This window comes from Ornithodoros turicata, chromosome 3, assembly GCF_037126465.1.
Source record: "Ornithodoros turicata isolate Travis chromosome 3, ASM3712646v1, whole genome shotgun sequence".
In the NCBI taxonomy this organism is placed as follows: domain Eukaryota; kingdom Metazoa; phylum Arthropoda; class Arachnida; order Ixodida; family Argasidae; genus Ornithodoros; species Ornithodoros turicata.
Genome location: NC_088203.1, coordinates 98,907,618 through 98,930,899, shown reverse-complemented (window position 1 = coordinate 98,930,899; position 23,282 = coordinate 98,907,618). Strand labels below are relative to the sequence as shown.

General features: G+C 45.3%; 1 protein-coding gene across 1 annotated transcript in view; it reads left to right on the top strand.

Annotated features, from left to right (window-relative positions):
• Window positions 1-21,285, top strand: part of LOC135388954 (aquaporin-7-like) — a 31,732-nt gene extending 10,447 nt beyond the window's left edge. The window contains exons 3-7 of the mRNA XM_064618845.1: window positions 10,441-10,578; window positions 11,570-11,688; window positions 12,771-12,988; window positions 18,876-19,042; window positions 20,587-21,285. Of these exons, the coding sequence (XP_064474915.1) occupies window positions 10,441-10,578; window positions 11,570-11,688; window positions 12,771-12,988; window positions 18,876-19,042; window positions 20,587-20,603 (659 nt within the window). The 3' untranslated portion in view covers window positions 20,604-21,285. The remainder of the gene's footprint in view (window positions 1-10,440; window positions 10,579-11,569; window positions 11,689-12,770; window positions 12,989-18,875; window positions 19,043-20,586) is intronic.
• The last annotated feature ends 1,997 nt before the right edge of the window (window positions 21,286-23,282 follow it).

Below are 23,282 nucleotides of genomic sequence, written 5' to 3'. Positions count from 1 at the left end.
TAAATTCACTTGCACACAGGCGCACAGTAAATAACCTAAAACTGTTCTTTCTCCTATGCAATGTCAGTTATTGACTGCAAACATTAATAATACATTATTAAAATTTGTCCACGTTTGACGCGAATAAATCATTCAAGAGTGTAATTTATTTATTTGGTTTATTTATTTGTCAAAAATGTTTATTTGACAATTGACATCCATTATTATTTGACATAGTGTTGGGGAATTAGGGGTGAAAGGCATTCATGCAATGTTTAGTCACTATCTGTCAGAGCGGAAAAACCTATTAAGTTGTCGAACGAGAGAGGGTGAACAACCCAAGCCCTTGGACCGCTTTCTGGATGCGAAGAAGTGGGTTAGGATGAGTGAGGAATGTGTTTATGGGCAAGCGTATTACACAGAGTTAAATATTCCTTAGGATAACAGCATTTAGGACTGACGCTTTCTTTTGTTTTTCTTCTTGTTTTTTTGTTCCATCAACGCTACAAGCGAACCGATGAAAACAATCGATCAAACGACCGCTGCCGTTTCGATCAAACGGCGTTCTTTAAAAAATTGTAGCGTCACCGACAATCAAATACGAATCTCTTTTTTTTTTTCTGTGTGTTAGGAAAGGGATTCTGCGCAACAGATAAAAAAATCGCTGTAACTTTTTGATGGCCATTTTTTGCTAGCGCCGGCCGAAATACAGTTAAATCGCAATACCGCCTGTGGGATTGTTACAACCTGCTTCTAGCAGATTAACTGAAGAACAATGAAAATGGTATCAAGAGATAGGGCATGCATTGACGAAATGAATGGTGTAGCTTTCATTATTCTCCGATAAACGACGTCAGTACAGGAAGGTTCCGAAAAACGGCGTTTTTCGCGTTTTCTTGCGACTTTGCCATTTTTTTACAAGAAAAGTTTCAGTTACAAATGTGTAGGAAGAAGGCTGTGTGTTGTCCATATAGTAGTGAGCAGGCGAAACAAATTGTGGCTCTTAGAACCGCATAGTTCTCAATTGAGAAGCCCACAAAGTCGCCAGAAGCGACTGGGTCACATTTCGACCAGTTTCTTTCTCCCCCTCTCTCTCGAAAATGGCTGAAGATTGAGGCTTAAATATAGGCGCATTTTTCATCATTTCCCGTCCCCTGCAGAATATATTTTTCCCCCCAAAATTGGAGATGGTCAGGTTCCTTGCTTGGCCGAAATTCGCTGGAATTAGCCTGCATCGTATTGAGCTTTCGAGAGAGTACGCGGCAACAAAAACTGCGACGTTGAACTGTGAACGAGATGCCCTTTGAAGTCATAATCTTTTACTAAAGATTTACAACAAAACACATATGTATAGGGAGTAAAGAGCGTAGAAAAAGTTAGAGCTCAGGCGATAGCGCACCGAATGTACGTACGGTACACAAGGTGTTTTTTTTTATCCGCAACACATTAAAAAAAGAAAAGGCTTTGAGAGCAGCACATAAGCCGTTTTGCAGTTGAGTTATTCGGCAAGGCGAAAATCCTCTTCAAGAGAGTATAAATGGGATGACGACGGGACCCCCTGGGACCCGATCTTCAACTTGTCGTCATCCCTTAACGGGCATTAAATTCATCACTTCGGTCCGTGGTGGTGATGGTGATGATGAGAGGACTCGCCGTTGTCGGCCTCACAGATGTGGGCAACGTCACGACTGACGCCCTGGGGAATGTGCGTCATGGGCAGACTTCTAAGGGAACTGTGCCGACATATGTCTGAAAGAGTCCGAGGAAAACCCAGGAAAAACCCCCAGACAGCACAGCCGGCACCGGGATTCGAACCCGGGTACCTCCCACTCTCGACGTGACATGACCAGCACGCTAACCACTTCGGTCCGTGATTCCCCACGAGCACTCGCGCCAGCCTATCAAAGCGGCTTTGGAGCGCGATATATTTAAATATAGCGATAACGACCACTATGTGAAAGTTGAAGATCGAGGCCCTGGTCGCAGATGGCCGGTAATGGTAAAAGCGGTGGCCCAGATGACGTATACCTGTTTAACCAGACGAGATGTTGAGAATGAAGGAACGAATCAGCAGGCGAGTTAAAGACAGGCAAGGTGAAGATTTATTAGGGCTTTTGGGTGGTAAAAAGAGGGCCGAATGAAGAGTTCGTGGAAGACGATCAGTCGCCGACGATGCTCGATGCACTGCAGGGCTTGCGTGCCGCTCGTTGCTTTTTACCCGTTGCTGCCACGACGTTGATGACGATGGGTCTGCGGAGGTGATGGCGCCGTCGCTCACGCGGTGTGTCGCGGTGTCTTTAATCAGAGTCTTTCGTGCAAAAGTGAAACAGCAATAGGGAGACGACCCTCGTTGAAAGTCATTACATTTTTTAAAATATCATTAAACAACAACAAATTGGATGATGATGATGATGAATGGGGAAATTTGCCACCCGAGTTGTGGCCCACTACTCCAATACTGACGGGACTGTAATTTTGTATGATATGACAATGATGTGACGATGGATGAGTAATGGTAAGTACTGCATCATCATCTTTGGTATTAGTACAGCGCCCGTCAACCTTAATAACAACACTGGCAAAAATTCGGTCTCATTTCCGAGCCTGATAACAGCCACCCTGAGAGCACTGGGGGAATGTTAAGTGAACAAAATCCTTGCGTTAAACTAACAGAATAATTTTGCTCAATTAAGATTTCCTCACGGCCCCAAGGGTTGCTGCGATTGCGCTCGAGAACGAGACCATATTTTTTTTTCAGTGTTATTATTAAGGTTGACGAAAGCTGTACGTAAATGCCCTTGTAAATGAAGACATGAGAGGCACAGAATGTAGGGAGCCGCACTAAAGAGCATAAGGGAGACCGGTGTCTTGCGGTAAATCCTTGAAAATCTGCAGGGCGCGACGGTGTGTCAGGATGTTGGTCCAGGGTCCGAAGGCTGTGAACTGTGAAGGTAGTGATGTGCTTCATGCGCTGACATAGATTCTCTCTGATTCCCGAAGAGGGCGCAGTCAGTCCAAAATCGTGTGCTTGATATCTGAAACAAGCACGTGCTTTGAAATATCCATAGGCGAATTTTGCTATGCAAATGAGTTCGGTTTCGGCTCACCATGGGGTTGAACATCAGTAAGTGCAAGCATCTGAGAATCTCTCGATTCCGCAAACCATCATCCCCCCTAGTCGTATACAACGTTAGTGGTGTGAACCTTGAAAGAGACTCCATGTTCAAGTACCTGGGTGTCCACATATCATCAAACCTGTCACGAAAAACCCACATAGCCACTATATGCGGTCAGGCGAACTCACCTCTTGATTTCATTCGCCGCTCGTTTCATCAGGCTCCTACCAACGTGAAGCTTCATCTGTATAAATCACTCGTTCGGCACAAACTCGAATATGTGGCATCGGTGTGGGACCCGGCTACTGATAACGTACTGAAAATGATCGAATCAGTACAAAATCGAGCCGCGCGCTTTATCATATCAAATTACAACCGCACACCAAGTGTAACACACATGAAACAACTTATACACTTATCACCTCTCTCTCGTCGACGTGAAATGGCCCGTCACATCCTATTCCAAAATATATATACTACCACGATGATCCCGTTCTTCCGTCTTACCTATCGTATCCACTGTACATTTCACAACGCATCGACAACGCAAGGAAGGTCTTCGTGCATCCTTGCAACACCTATATTCTTTCTCTGACTCATTTTTCATCCGCACATCTCGTGAATGGAATTGTCTACCGCGGAACGTTGTTGATATCCGCGACTTATCCACCTTCAAGGACACACTCCAAGATTTATCCCACCACCCTCCCCATTAACATCACGCAGTGTCAGTGTCCATTGTACTTGTAACTACATTACATGTATCGCTATTGTTTTCTATTACATTTGTATTTTCGGAGCTTTATCCTTTGTTATATGTTTGTCTGTTTGCCCATCCCCTCTGCAGTGCCTCACGGCCCTGAGGGGTACTATAAATAAACCAATAAATAAATGAGTGGAAGCCGCGCGCCTCAGGGGCGCATTAGAGTCAGTCACTAGGGCTACAGAGTATCGCATTCCTTTGCCGCGCCGGAGCCGCCGTTCGGTGTTTGCGATTCGACCGATCGTGTCACGTGGTTTCTCCTTCCAATAACGCGCCGTCCGTGTTGAGTCCCCTCCCTCCGCAATTGGTTTCCTCGGTTGCGAGCTGGCTCCACTGCGCGCTGTTCTCCGGCGGCGAAGGGGGAAGTTGGCGTCCCGTTGCTAGGCGACGCAGCCGTGCCGGACCCAAGATGGCGACCTCGCTCGCCAGCGTGGCTCAGTGTCGCTACTCTGCTATCTATATAGTGACTCTATATGGCACATGACCTTTGCCGGCGGGGGCTCATCTGGAGGCACCTGCTCCAATCATCTCCAACGCTCCAAAGCACGTGGCCCTCTGACGTGGAAAGAGTGCTGCACTCCCTGCGCTCTTGATCCACGTGGTTTCGGTTTCGGCTCATATGCATAGCAAAATTCGGCGATGGATACTGCAACGTACACGCTCGCTGTAGGACTAAAAAAGAGAATAGAATGGGTTTCAGCAATTATTTGTTTCCCATGATGCTATGCCACCTTTGCCCGAAAGCACCTAAATAAAAAGTTAATATTGGATTTTAGGTTATCGGTCATCTAATTAAAGAGTTAAATAATAAATTTTACGTAATCGGTCATATAATTAAAGAGTTGATGAATGTTAGGTAATCGGTCATCTGATTAAAGAGTGAAATAATGAATTTCAGGTAATCGCTTATCTATTGAAATTACATTCTCCCTTCGTGAGGATGTCCGCCTGTCTTAAAACTCGACTGCAAAAGTGTCATCCACGCTGCTCTCGCAGCTCCTTTCTAAAAATCTGTTGCGGATATAAAGAACACACATTGTATTATTTAACAAGGAATGAAAGGGAGGGGATATGTTTATCGCAAAACGAAAGAGAGGAAAGGTTAGTCAGGCGCACAATGCTTCATAGCAGGCAGTACTCGATATATCGAACGAATATCTGCTTTTCCATCTGCTTTCCCTTCACCTTTCGAAACAGATAGAGATGCTTAACATTCCGTGGGGCAAAACATGATCTACATATAGTGAAGAGATAGCCATTAAACACGAATGTATCGATCTGGCACCTGGCTAAAAGTTGAATAACAACGGCGTCACCCCAAGCAGCACAATGTACTGAAAGTCGAGTGCAATAGGGGTGGTCGGTATTCGTCTTATCAGAGTACTTCAGTTTCACGAGCCTGTTCAAGGCCATCCACCTACCCGTCCATCCCTATTGCATTCGACTTTCAGTACATTTTGCTGCTTGGGACGCGGTAAGAAACTCTTTCATTTGGAAGTCAGCCAGACACAAATTGCAATCGCTGTATGGAGCTGTCTCCGAGATTTTATTCGCGATTTAATCGTTGCGTTCCGCCCTTCGAAGCTATAAAACAGAGTAGTGAGTTTTAGTGGATCGTACGCTATCGCCTTTGCGTACGTAAGGAATAGCGTTGGTGGTTATGCGCACGCGCAAAACATAAAGAGAGCTTAGCGCACTGCGCAGAACCACTACGCTATCCCCTACGTACGCAAAGGCGATAGCGTACGATACACTAAAACTCTCTAGTAACTCTACTGCCCCTAAACGACGTTGTGTGATCTCGCAAAATCTCGCGGCACATCCAAACTAACCGGTCAGATACCTGGAATTTATTCTTATTATTTATTATTTATTTATTTACTTATTCTTATTCTTTAATGTATTCAAGTCTTTTTTTTCTTCTTGTTTTCTAATCTATATCAGATCTAATCTAACAAGTCTCAGTGAAGATATGGGTGAAATGTTAATATGACTACCCATCCCGAGGAACTCTTACTTCCCTGTGCACCCTTTCAAGACGCATCCTAAGAATGCTTGGCAAGCTGTGATGATCGAAAAAAGCAAAGAAAAGCTGCCTTGTAATAAGCGTATCATATGTCCGTTTATCAAAGTTTCGCACTAATCTGTGGAGCAATCCACGAGACAAATCGCCGAGATTCCCGCAGGTTTCCGAGATAACGCCGAACATTACCTGCGCTGTTCCGATAGGAGAACTGACGTCGACGATGCCGTCACGTCGTAATAAGAGCCCATCCGCCTCCAGCGGATGAACGATTTTGCTTCAGTAAGAGCTGATTCAACCAAGAATGTGCGCTTATTACCGAGGCTTTCTGAAGTCATTACTGTTTCTAGGTAGGCGCTACACGTGCAAGCGAAAGTCACGTGGCGTTGGTTCGCTAGCACGGATAATATTAGCGAGACGTTATCATGCGAACCTTGCGAAACGTAACGTGACGCGACATCACGTTTTCGCCCGTCGGTGGAAACAGAAGAAAAGAAAAAACGCGGAAGAAATGTGATAAATAGGGATGGGCCAACGGAATCCTGGGCAGGGATTCGAGATTCGGAAATCCGAATCCCATTGTCCAAAACGGCGAACCCACCAACCACGTTCGTTTTTTTTTTTTTTTTGCTTTATTTCTTTCTAAAATTGGCGGCTCCGCGGAGTCCGTCGAAAGCCTGATTGGCCGGCGGGACCCCGGGCGCGCCAGAACCACAGCATAAAGCTCCGACATAGGTATGTCGGCGCAGTTCCCTTAGAAGTCGGCCCAGGACGCACATTCCCCTAGTTCCCATAGTTTCTGCTGAAACAGTGCAGAGAGTATTGTGAATGCAAGGAAAGTTTCGTGAGACCTCGTCCTTACAGCAATAAACACAGTGGCGGATCCTAGGGGGGGGGGGGGCGATCGCCCCCCCCCCCAAAAAAAAAACACGTCAATTTATACATTGGATTTCCCTCTCCCCCTCCCCTAATACGCGCTCCTGCAAAGAAACCCCCCCCTCAAACTGAGGGTCTGGATCGGCCCCTGAACAAACATGGACACAAGGAGGGACACGGAGCACATGCGTTTGTGCTACGATATAGAACTGACACGGCGCTTACTATAATTCCTTGCACATGCATCAGCTTGAAATATTTGGAAAAGTACAAGAGAAAAAGAACGAACACATGGCGACCGATAAAACCTTCTTCTTCTGTTTTATTACAGCGTTACACTTAAGTTTGCAGTAGTGTACAAAAACCTTAATTGAAAGATGCACACAAAGATAGTGAAGCACACGCTGCGAACTTTCTCTGTTTTCAAGGTTTTCTCCCATTCATCATCACTAATTTATCTGCTGTTGTTTTTCAAGGTGCGGCGTGTGCTTCACTTTCTTTGTGAACGAACATCTCTTTTTATGCGACATCCATGTAGAATGAAACCAACAATCTCTCCATATATTTTTATTTAGTCTCACTTACTCTCTTTCTTTCGTAAAAAATACCACAGCGCTTTGTGCTTTACTGACTCCACGCAGTCACATCGAAAACATGTTTTTTTTTTTTAACGCTGTTCCCGGATCCACGTAAAAGCTACTTTGCATTTACCTCGATGTGCCTTCACTAAGTATCAGTGCAATCGTTGCCCAGTTCCCGTATCGCGTCTGATAGCGCCTAACACATTCCCCCTATAGCCACATTTTCCGAAGGAGCACGGTGCCAAAAGGTGGCTGCACGGAAGCGTACGTTCGCTTTCACTAGAAGTGCTCTGTTTTCGCCCGCATGGAACGTATTTGCTCAGGTCGCCCTGATATGGGAAATGGCGGCAGTTGTGTTAGCTCGGCGCACTATCGTGCAAGGAGTCGGCCGCAAATATTTGTCTCGTGATCGCTACCGGAGTGGTCTTTGAGATTTCCCGCTTCGATACGAAGAGCTACGGAGCGATCACGTACTATAGAGCGTTTACTGTTGCGAGTGTTTATCTGACGGAGACGAGCCGACCGTTTTTCCTCGTGAAACGGTTTCTTATAGGTTCTGAAGACACACATTACGTAGTGGCATGTTTTCGTGCTCCTAAATGTATTCTGCAATGCAAGGAAAAAGATATAGAAACAACAACAACAACAAGTAAATCGCGACTATGACAGGGGGGGATTCACAGCTGGAGAGCAGTACACTAACCAATTACACGCGAAACATTATATGTGAGATATGAGAATGAAGTTAAAGTTATGTACAAAGTTAAAAGCCCAACAATTGAGCTGACCTCTACTAGCTGCACGCCGATCAAACGGAAGATGAAAAAAAAGAAAAACACGGAAGGAGCACCTATGGTAATTGGGATACACAGTATGATACTACAGCGTCTGGGGCAAACCGGAGTGTCGGCACAGTTTCCCTTAGAAGTCGGCCCAGGACGCACATTCCCCAGGGCGTCAGTCGTGACGTTGCCCACCTCTGTGAGGCCGACAACGGCAAGCCGTTTCACCACCATCACTACCACCACCACCACCGGTAGGCACTAGGAACTTCAAGAACATTAGAAGACATCGACGGTGTTGCACCCCGGTGCGAGCACAGAGTTGCCGCTTCTCTCACATTCTGTTAGGATGTGTTCAATGTTCGCCACAGCGCCCCATTTGGAGCATAGGCTGCTGTCACATTATCTGATCCGGTACTTGAATTGCGGATTGAATGCAACATTGACACGAAGCTTGTGGAGGAGGGACTTAAAATAACGCGGTAAACAGCCTGGAACTGAGAAAGACAAATTTTGGATCCACCGAATACAAACGTCGCGTAGAAAGGTACAAAACTGACGTTCTATATATAAGAAATGACTTCGTGGCATTTTCATCTTCTTCCGAGTCACATATACCACCAGCCTAGAAGGAGTGATCGCTAGGTTGACTTTGCCACTTCTACCCTCTTCTCGTTATGTCCCCCTAACGCAGTGCTGACCAAGTGAACGATTGTACTATTTCTTAAAACTTTCACCATCAGACGTACACACATATTTTTCAAAAATACCTGTGTGTTGTACAAGAAGAAAGAATAGGCATAAAAAAAAGAACACTAATTGTTACTGTGCATACCAGTTTCTCGATTATACGTTTTTTGCGTTTTTTTCCGCTTGGATTGGATTGGATTGGAAAAAGAAAGAAAACTCTTGTGCACTAGTTTATGCAGAGTATGCAAACTTGAAAACCCCCTGTCTGTCTACAGAACGTCTTTCACGTACTACATACCATAGCGTGAGGGCCACTGCGGATGTTCCTCGTCCGAACGACCTCTCTACTATACCAGTAACGACAGGATGCGTAGAGCGTGTCGGTTAAAATGCCATCCCATGTCATAGTCACAATTTATTTGTTGTTGTTGGTTAAAATGATACCCTCGGCCGCAAGGCACAGTTTGCATAAACTTACGGCTGGCTAACCTCCTCTTGCGGAAAAGACGCTCCCCATGCCTCAGTTGACACTGCCAGGAAGACCTAAATATATACATAAAATCCTTTTACCCGCTTCAAGGGTGGTGACGCCCAAAATACACTGTGGCTGCATCTCAAATAGAGCGGCCTCTTACACAACCGCCCTCTCTACACTGCCTTCACTGACGAGCGACGCTTTGCTTTACTTCTTTATTAATTCCCATTAATGCTTTATGTGTTGCAACATTTCGGGCGGTACTCTTGGCGGAGCTTGCTCGGCTTAGTACTCTTTCTGCAGGGTGATCAAAGGCTGTGGGCGGTATTGATACAGCATGTTTGCCTGAAAGGAATATTGCAAGGAGTGGAAAGACTGAGGAGAAAGCTGAGTTTCCAGTGCAGTGTTCGATGTCGTGCGTTAATGGAAGTAGACGGGATATATTCTCTAAGAGGGGGCAGCGGTAAGGAAGTTCATGAAGCAACGGCACTTTATGTGAACATTAAGTGAACTCTGTGTACCAAGAACTAATAAAAAGTGTAGGTTGAAGTTGCGTGTTCAGGCAACGGTGTTCGCGTACGATGGTGATGGAGGTGAAGATGATTGCTGTTAGACAATGATCACATTGCTGGGAAATTGTTTGCGGAACTTGAGTTTCTACAAGCAGTATGGAAAAATGCAGACGCATTGACGAGACGCTTTCGAAACGTCTGATAGCGAAATTCGCGAAAATCGTACAATTTCTCATAGCGAAATTCATCCATGGATATTTCACGGTGGCCTATGTTGCTTTTGCGCCATAAAAATCCAATCCTCATCATCATATTTCACGGTACGCGGTGGTTCCACGATTTATAAAAGATAGAATGGCTGTCAACGAGGATTGTCATCCCATTCTGTTATCTCAATTTTGCCCGAGGTTCCCTGACTATAGGGTTAGTTAATGAATTTTATGTAGTCAGTCCTCTTATAGCTATATACGTACTCTCTTCGAGAAAATGTCTGCCTTGCCGTATACTAACTCAACTGTAAAAATGACATCTATGCTTCTGTCGCAGATTTTTAATACAAATTCTGTAAAGAATTAAAAAAAAACGCCCCGCACAATTCCGATAAATGTTGCCTAATGTATATCAACGTTTTCTCTCTGTGTAGGGGGCCATGTGAATCCGGTGGTAACCACTTCGTTCGCTAGTGTGGGCAGACTTCCTTGGCGGAAAGTACCACACTATATCCTGGGTCAACACCTCGGAGCCTTCGTAGCATCTGCTATTCTGTATTTCAATTACATCGGTACGTCTTGTTTTTGCACGGAAATTACTGGCACAAGATGGTTAATATGAAACAGAGTATTTTTACTGAGTGAACTTACTAACGGCTAAAAATAAATCAAAGAGTAAGCAAAGTAAGAGAGAGGAAGTTACCATACAACTGAAATTACCCGCTAGGTAAGTCCTTAACTTTACTTAGCGCCGTTTTTACACCAATGTCGGTTGAATGTGCTCAATGGCAGTAATTTTCTCCGTAAAACTGCAAGAGCCGACTCAGCGAATTGTTCGGTTTTTGCAACGATGGAGGATAGTGAGCACATTATAATGCACTGCACTATAGGTATGCATCACAAAGAGCTACCCTGAAAGCTACACTTGATCGACTGGACATCAAGGTCTTCGATATAGTGAAGGTGTTGGGACTTTGGGCACCGAACACGAGGGATGGTGGCCTGGTGGCACTTGTGAAATTTGTTCAGAGCTGTGGGATATAATACATATTTCTAGGCTTCTCTGTGCGTGATCTTGGGATAATTGCGAATAGTGTAGTTAGTGAACATGTGAATAGTGGACTTCTGAATAGTGAACACGTGAGTAGTGAATATCGAACTTGTGGATAGCGAATTGCGAGCAGAGCCCTTGAGAAGTCGTGAACTACTAGACTTTTTCTTTTGGGGGATTTATGTTAGGAGTAGCTGAACACGTCGGGAGACATGTTCAATTTCTCCAACGCACGAACAAACAAACAAACTTTACTTAGCAATTCTCAAACGCTGCGCTTATCTGCCATGCAGTTTGAAATCATAAATTCCGTCGCTCCTTCAAACACTACCTATCATCAGTACGACAGTACTATTCATTGCAAAGGTGTCCGCAATAATGAAACTATTTCGGTGACTATTTTTTGCATGTTACGCATTGTAGAAATTGAATCAGAACCGGAGGAGACAAATCCTCCACCCGATAGTCTTGTATTTATGTGGCGTTAATTTCAAGTTTATCTTTGTCCATAGACGTATTGGATCACTACGACGGAGGAGAAAGGCAAATATTTGGTAACAAAGGAACGGGTATCCTTCTGACGACATTCCCCAATGAGAATGTTCATCTCTCCATTTGCATCTTTGACACGGTGAGAGATACTCTTTCAGGAGCCCATCCCATACTTGGGTTTGATTGGTCGTTGCATGGATTCACCTCGTTCATTGGTGAATTCGTAGGTGCATAGTGGCTTACTTGTGCATGTACTGTTGACTGTGCTGTAGGAGCACTGAAGAGGCCCCCCTTTTTTTTCATTTTTCGGTGCACAGTGTTTTCCAACCAATAGAAAGAGTTCCTGCGAAAGAACGATGAGCGCACGTGACCTACAGAGCGAGCGCGAGGGCTCTTACACTTTTGAAAAAAATCTCTTCTCATCACAGAACGAGAGGATGTCGTGACGTATACGCTACTCCCCTCACGTGACCAGTGACGTACAGCTGCACAGCTCAAGCATGTATAAGCTGCGCGTGAGCTGCGGAAGGCACGGAGCCTTCTCCACGTCACGAGAGCATCGTGTCGGCCGTCCGCGGCTGCTTTCTCAGACTGTTTTTTGTAAATTCGATTGTGCACCTATAACGCACCGCAGAGCGAAAGTATTTTGCATGGTGAATTCTGGTGGACAGCTTGACAGACGAGGCAGGATTTCGAGCGATGTTAAATATAACCTCATTGCTCCGGTAATAACCTGTGATTATTGCTCTTGATAGCGATGTGACTGATCGAAATAATTCACGTGATTATACAGTATTGCACAATAATGTGTAAACAGTGCCGTAGAATGTGGGTGTGTGTTCATAATATTTAATAAATTACCCGTAACAATATTACTACCCCATGTGCCCGTTATGTTCGTCGACTGATACATTATTGATGCATTTCATCTGGGGATCTAATACATTTTCGTAAGTACTAATTCCCTCAAAGTTCGGCGCTAACGGAACAAGGGCCGAGGAACTTGACAGGGCAGAGAACACTCTGTCCTGCCGACTTCTCCTGTCCTTGCTTCGTTAGCGCTTAACTTTGAAATATGAATCTGTACCCTGTAGTCCAATTTCTTTTTCTCGCATTTCAGATCCTTTATGTCTGTTTTTTTTTTTTTTGCACTTGGCATAGTCAGACGTTTATAATACTGTTTCCTTTTCGCTTTTCTTAAATTACTTATCTTTTGTACAGATAATCTGTTCAGCTCTTCTCATGTTCACCATCATGGTGATCATCGACAACAAGAACGCAAACACGACGGCTGGAATGCACGCATTCCTCATCGGGATCATGGTGATCGCTCTTTGCTGGGCATTTGGCACAAACTGCATGGCTGCCATCAATCCCGCGAGGGATTTCCCACCACGCGTTCTGGCATCAATGGTGGGATACGGACCCGAAGTGTTCACGTGAGTGTCTTCTTTCAATGAGCAATGTATAGCCATGTTCGAATGCATTGTCGGGTGGTTGAAGCGAATTCGCAAGAGCAGTGTCAGAGAATTCAAACACATATACCTCCTCACACAAAATATATGGGGGTAGTGTTCTAACCGACGGTGTTTTGGCCCTGCTTCACATTCTGTGTACACCGACTCGAGATATACGCTCTGGAGAAAATTGATAAAGTCGGCCTGTTATATATACGACACACAGGGTTGAAAAAAAAATAATAATAATCCGGATAGTTTTAAAAATATCCTCTCCAGTGGGCTTTTTTAGGATAAAACCCGGATATTTTTGGAGAATATACAGGGTGTTTGCTCAAACGTGTCCAGAAATTTTATTTAAAGCGAGCGATAAAAGAGAAACGAGCGCTGCTTTGTAGCTACTTGACTAAGAAACAGGTGCTACTAGTGAAGCAGTACCTGTTTTTTACTCAAGTAGCAGACTGAAAGTACCACTTGCTTTTCTTTTATAGCTCGCTTTAAATATAACTTCTGGACACGTTTGAGCAAACACCCTGTATACAAGGCCAGAAATGTGACCGAATAAGAACAAGAGAGAGAGAAATACATGATGACGATGATATGGGGATGACTTCCGCTCAGAACAAAGAGTAAGAACAAATGTGCTTTGCTGTTCTTGATTTCGGGTGACCTCTCATATAGTTTCTGTTTACGGGACTGCCTGTCCCAGCAACATTGTATCAGTATCTACCGTTTTCCGAAAAGTGAGCTCCATGCCCGCGTGGTTGAATGGTGTCGATCCTACACGCCTCGATTAGCTGTCGTGTTTCGGTGCACTTCAGAGACAGTGCCTCCAGGAAGCGGAGGAAAGTCTCTCCCTGAATGGGCAAAAGTAAAAGAAAGCGGGGAAAAGTTAAACCTGAAAAGTTATAAGTCAAAAACATAATTTAAAAAGTTACAAAGCTAAAAAAGTTAAAAGCTAATGTTGCGCGTACCTGGGCTTTTGCAAACAGCCAACACAGCAAGAAAATAAACCGGGAGTCCTCCGTGTGACGTTGAATTCAGATTGTCTTTCACATCACATCTGAAGAACATCTATAAAAAAAATCCGGATAGAATCGTGTGGATAAAATAAAAATAAAAATCCACCGGATAAAATTCATTAAATCCAAACAACCCTGCTGACACATCAGCCTCCTGCATTTTTAAAGCAGAGCTTCACCGCATAACACACGCCTAGCCAACCATCATCCTAACCCAAGCAGCACAATCTACTGAAAGTTAAGTGCAATAGGGGTGGCCGGTAGGTGTCTTATCAATGTTCTTTAGTTTCAGAATTCTGTTCAAGGCCTACTACCTACCCGTCCACCCCTATTGCACTCGACTTTCGGTACATTGTGCTGCTTGGGAAATGACATCGTTGCCCCCCCCCCCCCCCCCCCGATTCGTGAAAACGAGAGGCGCACGCCTATTTGCGACATTTAACGCAGTCACTTTAATTGTCACCAAAACGCGCACGTCCCCGCGCTTTTCATATGTCGAGGGCGATATGGGTATAACGTTCTGTGCAATGGTTGGCCTTGAGCATTCCTCGCGCCTGGCTAGTTCAGTGAGTACGACACGAGGCTTTGTTACGAGGCACGTGGCACAGTGGTTAGCGTGCTGGCCATGTCACGTCGAGCTGCCTGCGTTTTTTTTCTGCGTTTTCCTCGGACACTTTCAGACGTATGTCGGCACAGTTCCCTTAGAAGTCCGTCCCAGGACGCGCTTTCGCATACGGGCGTTAGTCGTGACGTTGCCCACCTCTGCGAGGCCGACAACGGAGAGCCCTCTCACACCCACCACCACGAGGTTCTATTTTAAGATACCCTTTCATGTATCTATTCTCCATTGGTGCATTCCATATAATCTCCTACCGGTTGCATGTATTTGTTGTTGGAGCATCGGTCTTACCGTGGACGCTACGGTAATGAGACAAGTACCGATGCGGTGTCAAGTGACCCGCTCGTTCTGTCCAGGGGCAGATGAAGACAGAGGGAGGAGGGAGGTTACAGGGGTTACTGTAGACACTAAAGAAAGAAGGGAGAGGGTGTAGGCAAGCTGGTATAGACTCATGGTAAAGAGACCGAGAGACGCGGAACAAGAAGGACGGACTACAAATTCTAAGAGAATTTGTAGTCCGTCCTTCTTGTTCCGTGTCTCTCGGTCCCCTTACTGTAGACACCCTGGATTTGCGAAGGGGGCGCAAAATTCTCATGGAGGTGAGGCGCCAAAGTGTTATCTCAGGTGCCGCGTGCGAATTAAAATGCCGTAAACCCCTTCTCCTTTGCCTTTTTGGGACCCGGACATGACTCGGTGGGGGCGGTGGGGGATGGAACCCGGTTGGGACGTGGGGTCCCCCTGACGGGGGCTTTGCGCCGCGCCTGGTTCTACGCGAGAGTAAAAACAAGTTTTTGAAGGAGTAATTAAATACCGCTCAAATCGTAACGAACAAGCAGTTTGTTCACGTATACAATAGGAGTGTGTGTGATCTTTGTTCCACCATGAGCACCTTCGTAGTATACAGGGTGTTTCACGTAAGGTGATAAAAACTTCTAACTGGCGACGTACTCGTCTGAGGATTGCGGGACTTCCGGCAGTTACCTTCCGGAAACTTTTGCCACCATTGAGGAAGGCTTTGGGCAATTTTTAATTGCGGGAAATTCATCTTTTTTCAATTGAACTTTGAGAATTGCCAAGCAAACCTCACTTTTTCTTTACAGAAATATGAAGTCCTCCACGGATAACCGCAGACCCAACAAAAACTACGCGCAGTATCGCAATAGAAATAGCGGAAAAAAAAAATTGAAATTTACGGTTCAGCCCCGCCTGCTTGATTTTCCCAAAGAAGCGCGCCGGCAATGTGCGTCTAGCGGAGGAAGTGTCCCCGCCTTCATTTGTTTTCCCTTCTTTGTGATAAGACGGTTGTTTTGTTTTCTTTGTGATAAGTCTGTTATCACCGGCATCAAGGTCAAAGCGGGGGCAAAAAAGGTAAAACATAGTCACTAAATCAGCTTCGCTTCAGAGTATCGACACTGAGTTCCAAGAGCGAGCATGCGCCATCTTGTTTCCGCGCCACGGTAGCCACGCGCACTTTAGCGCACGATGCCATCTATCGTGCGCGAGTGAAATGTTCCTTTCTTTATCCGGCGGCCTTCAGCTCACCTTAACATCCTCGGGACGCTCTGGTGGACAATACATGGATTATCGCACAACAATCATACAGGCTTCTCTATCCCACAGCGAGCATCATGTTAGCTGACTTCGATTCTCAACTGGGGATGGTACTGGTGTGGTACGGAAACAAGATGGCGCTCCTGCTCTCCCTTGGACCTCAGTGTCGATACTCTGAAGCGAAGCTTATTTAGTGACTCTAGTAAAACAAGAGGCGGGAACACTTCCTCCTCACCCTGCAACTTCCGTGCGCTCTTCTTTGCGACAATTTTTTAAAAAATTCCGTGTTAGCGCCGCGAAGGAACTGTGGCTATGAGCGGCGAACAGACGTGGACAGATGGAGAGAGGACAGCAGGAAGGAGGGGGGCAGGGGGGTTAGCATGCGTCCTGGTCCGACTTCAAGGGGAACTGTGCCGACGTTCGTCTGGAAAGTCTTCGGAAAACCCATGGAAAACCTCAGACAGCACAGCCGGTGACAGGATTCCAACCCGTGACACCTCCCAGTCTCGGCGTGGAAAGCGATCACCCTAACCACTATGCCACGGAAGCTGGTCTTTGCGACAATCAAGCAGGCGGGGCTAAAGCGGAATTTTTACTAATTTTTTATACTATTTCTGTTGCGATGCAGCGCATAGTTTTTGTTGGGCCTGGCTTGTGGTTATCCGTCGAGGAAGTTCACTTGACAAAATAAATTTTCCCCAATTAAAAATTGTCCAAAGCCTTCCTAAATGGCGTCAAAAGTTCCCAGAAGGTAATTGCCGAAAGTCCCACAATCCTCCGGCGAGTACGTCGCCAGTTAGAATTTATCATGTGAAACACCCTGTATACATACAGGGCGTCCCATTGAATTTTAAAACGTGTCGTTGAATTTTAATAAAAAGAACTACGTCACGGAGAATGATGCGGTCAACGGCATTTCTTCTTAGTAGGTTTTTGCCACGTCCTGATGTGAATGTTATGTAACGTAAGTTTTATTATGTAGCTTTTTACGAACCGAACTGGGAAATTTGCCAAGTAAAGGTTACTTCTTTTTACACCATTAATGGGAAAAGCGTGCCGAATTTACTCACTCATGATAATTGACGGGGATATTGAGGAGCTATGCCATCGGAAAAAAATAGCCGAACAACATGCTTTTCGGAGCTGGGTTTGCGACCTACTTTCGTCGGACTGACAACGATTGCGCTCAAAAAGCCATCAAGCGCTATGTTATTGCTGCCACGAAAAGCATGATGTTCGGCTATTTTTTCCGACGAGATAACTCCTCAATATCCCCGTCAATTATCATGAATTCCAGTAAATTCGGCACGCTTTTCACATTGGTGGCGTAAAAAAGTGACCTTTACTTTGCAAATTTTCGAGTTCATTTTGCAAAAATTGGCATAATTAAACTTACGTTACATGACACTCACATCAGGAGGTGACAAAAACCTAGTAAGAACAAATTCCGTTGGCCGCATGATTCTAGGTGGCGTAGTGTTTTTATTATAATTCAATGACACGTTTTCTGGGACACCCTGTACACGCACAGAAAACGTTTGAAGTTGTCAGGTTTGAATATCGCGCCCCTGTTCGCATCACGCTGCGAGCGCCACGTCGTTGCTTGCACGCTAAGCACAAATACCGATTGCTGCCTTCGGTCGGTAGATAGCGCGTATACGCAACGACGCAGGCGCAGTTGGCGTGTGATCGCCGTCAGCGCGTACGATGCAGCCGGAAATAAAGGCGCACTTCGTCCACGAGAGGTTGCCGTGGCAGAGGTGATAGCATTTCTTGAGCAGTATATTCATGGGAACATCAAATGTACTGACGTTGTTCCCACAAAAGCTATTGTTATGTCACACACGTGCCGTGCAGTGGTCGAACAGCTGATGAATAACTGTTCTGCGAAAATGTGTGGGCAGCGGAGGCACTGCCCAATAACTGCTGTTGTTGAACAGCAGATGAGTATAGCTGTTACCTTTCATCTTATTATCGGTTTCTTCACTGGACGAATCAGTGAACAAGGGCTAACAATCTCGATACATCCCGTTAACCACAGTTAAATCTGTGGTTTAGACAGCAACACAAGTAAGAACGAATATATCGGTTATTTTCCACCACATCCCCAAGTGCTGTCCTTTCAGTCCTTGCTGCACGGAAACATTTCGGTACTGACCGAAGTGCACTGCCATCGCGGACATCTATAACGGGTGCGGATGAGGAGTAAGTTTCATGGTATAGGGGACCGAGAGACACGGAACAAGAAGGACGGACGACAAATTCCCGGAGGAAGTTTAACGAATTTTTCTGAAATGTCACCGTGAAACTGAAGTGTCTTTTTAAAAAAATTAACCACAATGGGACTGCGAATGCAGTGTTGATATTGTATTTCGTGGCAAATGACAATTAGAACTCACGGAAGCCTGTCACGATGTTCCTTACATTTCCTGGTTATTGATTGAAACACAAATACTTCATACATTTGTTTGTTGTTCCTCTGGCATTATACATATATTTCCATCACAGCTTTTGGTGGTTTACCTGTGTGACAATTTTACCATTTTACAATTTAGCATCTTTTTATTATGTATTCGCGTCTATGCATGTGACAGGAGCCTTTCGACGTTTATTTGAACATAACGTGATACATCACGTGACACACCAGATTTGGAAGCGTACATATTTCTCGTTTCAGTTTCCGGCACTTCTGGTGGATTCCCATGTTCATCCCGCACGTTGGGGGTCTTATCGGGACGTGGCTGTATGTATTGGCCATTGAGATGCACATACGGCCGGAAAGACTTCACGACGACAGGGCTGAACGGGAGATGACGAACTTGTTACCTCTGCCACCGAGGACAGGTGAGTATAGTGTCTACTGACAATGCCATTGCTGCTACTAAGGGAGTTATCTACACATGTCGTCTACACATGTCTACAAGGGTACTCACCACGACCTACTAAGACTATAGCGACCATGTCATACGAACCCCTTCCCAGCGCCGCATTTTGAGGCTAGCGGTGGCGCGGCTCATCGGCCCTAGCGATTGCTTCCTCAATTTCTGCAGTACTCTGTACATTAACTTACCTTAGTATTTTTGTACAAGCGGTGGATGTCCCAAGAGAGATGCTTCCTTCTAGAATTGATTATCATCATCATCCTACGCGTTTTTCGAGGAACTGTTGCTGTCGTCTGCTACGGTAATCGTGCGTCCGCTTCTGCGCGTTCAAAATTCAAATTTCCATCGTCCAATCATGATGCAGATCTCGCGGGCCGATGAGTAGAGCCCCTAGCGGATCGTGCGGACGGGCTCCTCATTGGGTTTGCCGATTATGACATGGTCGCTATAATCTAGTAGGTCGTCGTATTCACATGACGTCAAACGAACGCGTTTGGCCGCCATGGTGGTGGTCACTTTTTCGCAGTTGCCGGGAATATATTGAGTTTGCTGGATAACGAAGCCTTGAATGGTGTTTTGAAATCCCGTTGCGTGCATCCCTTTTTTTTAAATCCCGAAGACACTTCTACCCCTGTCAGACGACGCGCTCAAAGTCATTTCAGTGATTGGCCTTTTTGAATTTTTACATTTGACATTTACATTTGACAAGCCTGTCAGACGGTGGCGTAAAGGCCCTTCGTGAAAATTGCCCTTTACGCGCAACGCAGCTCCCCAGCTGCCTCTAGGAATCAAAAAGCTCATCGGCGGCAGGATGGCAGTTAGTGTTATGGGGATGCTGTTTCTGCCACAGTTTTGCCACACAGTTTTGAACAGTCTTGCCGCAAGTTTCCTATCTTGTCACCTTGTACCACGCAGCTTTCAACCACGTTGCTAAAAGTTTCTCAATATTGGGTCAACGTCTGACCGTTGCTTGTCACGGCAAGCCACGTGGAAAGCACCACCGAAAAAGCTCGTCCGCGCGCAGTTTGGACAAACGACGTAGTACACAGTTAAATCGGGCCACCTGCGGTACGAAAATGTTCAAGTGGAAATAAAACATCTACTACTTGTGATAAAAAGAGTCCGGATTCAGATTATAACCATTCTGGCAGGGTTTCAGTAAGATACTCTTCTACTCTGTGTAACACTCAATCGGTTTACTGTTTAGTTTGGATATGTATGACTTGAGTCCGAACCGTACACCAATGCCACAACGCATATTGATATGAATCACACCTTTGCATCATCACAGTTTGCAGCTGAACCAATGCCTCTCACCCCTTATCATTTGCAGCTGAACCAGTGCCTCTCTCCCCGTACCATACCCTTACCATGCCCTCACCATACCCTTACAACCACCTTACAACCCCCGCACCACCCCCGCACCCCATACATCATACCATCCCCGCATCATCAACCGTACCTTGAAATGTTACTGAGTCCCGAATTCCACGACTATCGTTTCAGAAAAATCGGCCGCCTGATTGGTTCTCTAACTAAGGCGAGGATTCGTCCCATTCTACGTCACATCATCATCGTTAATCTTGCCGGCATAACAGTGCTCTCACCTTGGTGTCACCGAGCACTGAAATCTACAAATGCTCAGTGTGCGTGGAGAAGATATGTGACATTGAAATGTGGAAGGAGAGCGTTGGCATCGCCACCTAGATGAAGGAAGCCTGCTTTTTACCTCCTTTTCTTCCATCGCCTCGCAGACACATATGGTGGTGGTGGTAGGGATGGAGCTACTCGCCGTAGTCGGCCACCCTCTGGCGGGCAACACATAGAGTTGGGATGCCATCTGCTTCATCCAATCCGATGATGTGGATGTGGATCCAATCCAAGCCAATCCGATTTCTGTGGCTACGAGTGACTGCTTGTGGACGGCACGTTTCCTTGGGTTGCAGTCGCCGAAAACATGGTCCTGATAGGGGGACTCTTAATGATTACGTTACGTCAGGCTTTCTTTATCCAGGTGGCTCTTGTGTTGGCAGCCATATACACGGTTCGTGGTTTTTAGATAAGTGAAGAACTGAATGTTGCGCTCACGCATGTCATCGTCATTGTCTTAGTTGTTGTTGTTGGCTCAGCGAGGTCGACACGGATGCAGGAAGTTGTCAGTGCCGTTTTTTTCTTGTGGACATAAAGGTGAAAGTTTTAAGCGTGGTTCTGGTTTTGTCTCGCTGGTCGTCGCGCGTTTTGTACAAGGAATGTGAGAACGAAATGTGAAAAGGACAAGACGACGAGACAAGTCGTCCTGTGTCAACGACATCTAAGCTTTCTTGATGTCTTCTCGCCCTCTTTCGCAACGTGTGCAAATAGAGTCACGGTCTGCTTCTGGCAATCGTATGGGAAACATTGAAAGCCTCTGGCTACGAATGGCTTTCTGTTTGGCTCAGGGCGGCTCCTACCTGTGGTTACAGCCTCTGAAAGTGTGGGTGTGTTTGGAGGGGTGCTTACACGCTGAAATTGATGGAGATTGGTGATCAACGAAGGGCGCGAAGGACATCCTGTCCCTTGCGTCTCTATTCTTTTTTTTTTTTTAAATGGAGCTCGTTCTTAAGGTGTTGTACGCTCCGCAAGACGTATGTCCAGCAGATATTTTCAAGACATCAATATCTGCAAAAAATGTTCATCGAAGTACAATGTAAAACGCCTGTAACATAACCGAGCTCTCATAATGCTGTTTATAGTGTACTCGGGAGCGAAGTCCTTGCTTTTGGGTTTCATGTTACACTTGGACTTACACACATCTTGGACTTGACTCATCATTGTACCCACGTTTTCATGTTACCAAAGTCAATACTAAAGGGAGTTAGGGCAGAAGAACAAGCGAACACGATAGAAATGAAAAGGGCCGGTTTGGGGGGAGAACATGAATGAGAAGAACCAGACAAGCGCGTGGCAATCAGAAGAAGAAGAAGAAAAACAAAGTTAGCATCTACATCTGCTCGACGAGGATGATCACGCGTCAGTTTTCACTGCCCGTTCGCGCACGAACTATATACCAACTTGATGTGGGTAATCACCCGAAGATGATAAAAAAGACGGGTCGCCGATACGAGGAAGTTGCATCTTTTTCGCGTTGACGGAGACACAAGAAATAAAGGACATATATAGCGCAGACGATAACAACCGGAGGTGCTTTACTCAGAGGCAGGATACTCAAGTAGATGTAGTAACAAGGAGAGAAAAGTCATGTCCTCGAAGGTCAAACAACACTCAAAAACAGTACACACTGAAAGTTTCTAAATTTATTTAGCTACTAGCTGAAGCGTGGTGGGCCACGCTTCTTCAGGTACCTTGAAGCGCGGTACCTTCAGGACACTCTAATAAGTGCATACAAGAACAGGAATACCACTCCCAGGGGGACAAGATCGACAGGTCTGCGAATCTGATGACCAAAAAATCATTGAAATAAATAAATAATAATAACTTAAATTTCGTTCGTATCGCGTCACCTGCACTTGTAAATCAAATATTGGGATAGAGGGCATGAAATGAAACATGTATTCTTAGCATGACACCGAAGTGCTGCAGGGAAGCACCGAGACACGTGACCAAATTCCGCAGTGCAAACCATTCAACAAATGACTAGAAGATGCTTCGTATAATATTGGATCCCTTGCATATATCACTGTAGACGAGACTGCAAAAATGAGTGACGGGGAAACGCCACACCATATTTATTTATTTTTATTTATTTATTTAATAATGATAATAATACTCGCACCCGTAGGTGCTACCGTAGGAGTGATCAACACGGCACGAATCAATGATTAATGGGTGTGACATTGCAGCCTTGTCAAAGTAGATTTCAGTATAAAACGACGTAAATGAATTCCTGACATATTCCGTTGGGAAGACTGACAGTGAGTCACATTCAATTACACTTTGTGAGAGGGAGTTCCAACAGGAAAGAGTACGAGGGAAAAAAAGAATTCTTAAATACGTTAGTGTTACACAACGGTTCACTCAAGTGTTTACTATGTCTTGGTCGGGTCTTACAAGCCTTCAGAACATTTTCATCCGTAGGAGCGTGCTATGCGATGAAATTCGTTTTTAAGAGCGTAGTTTTTTAGCTCAAGCTCAGACTGGTGTAATGTTAGGGTCCTGAAATAATGGTGTTGGAGAATCGTATCACCCAAATTTATTAAAAACAA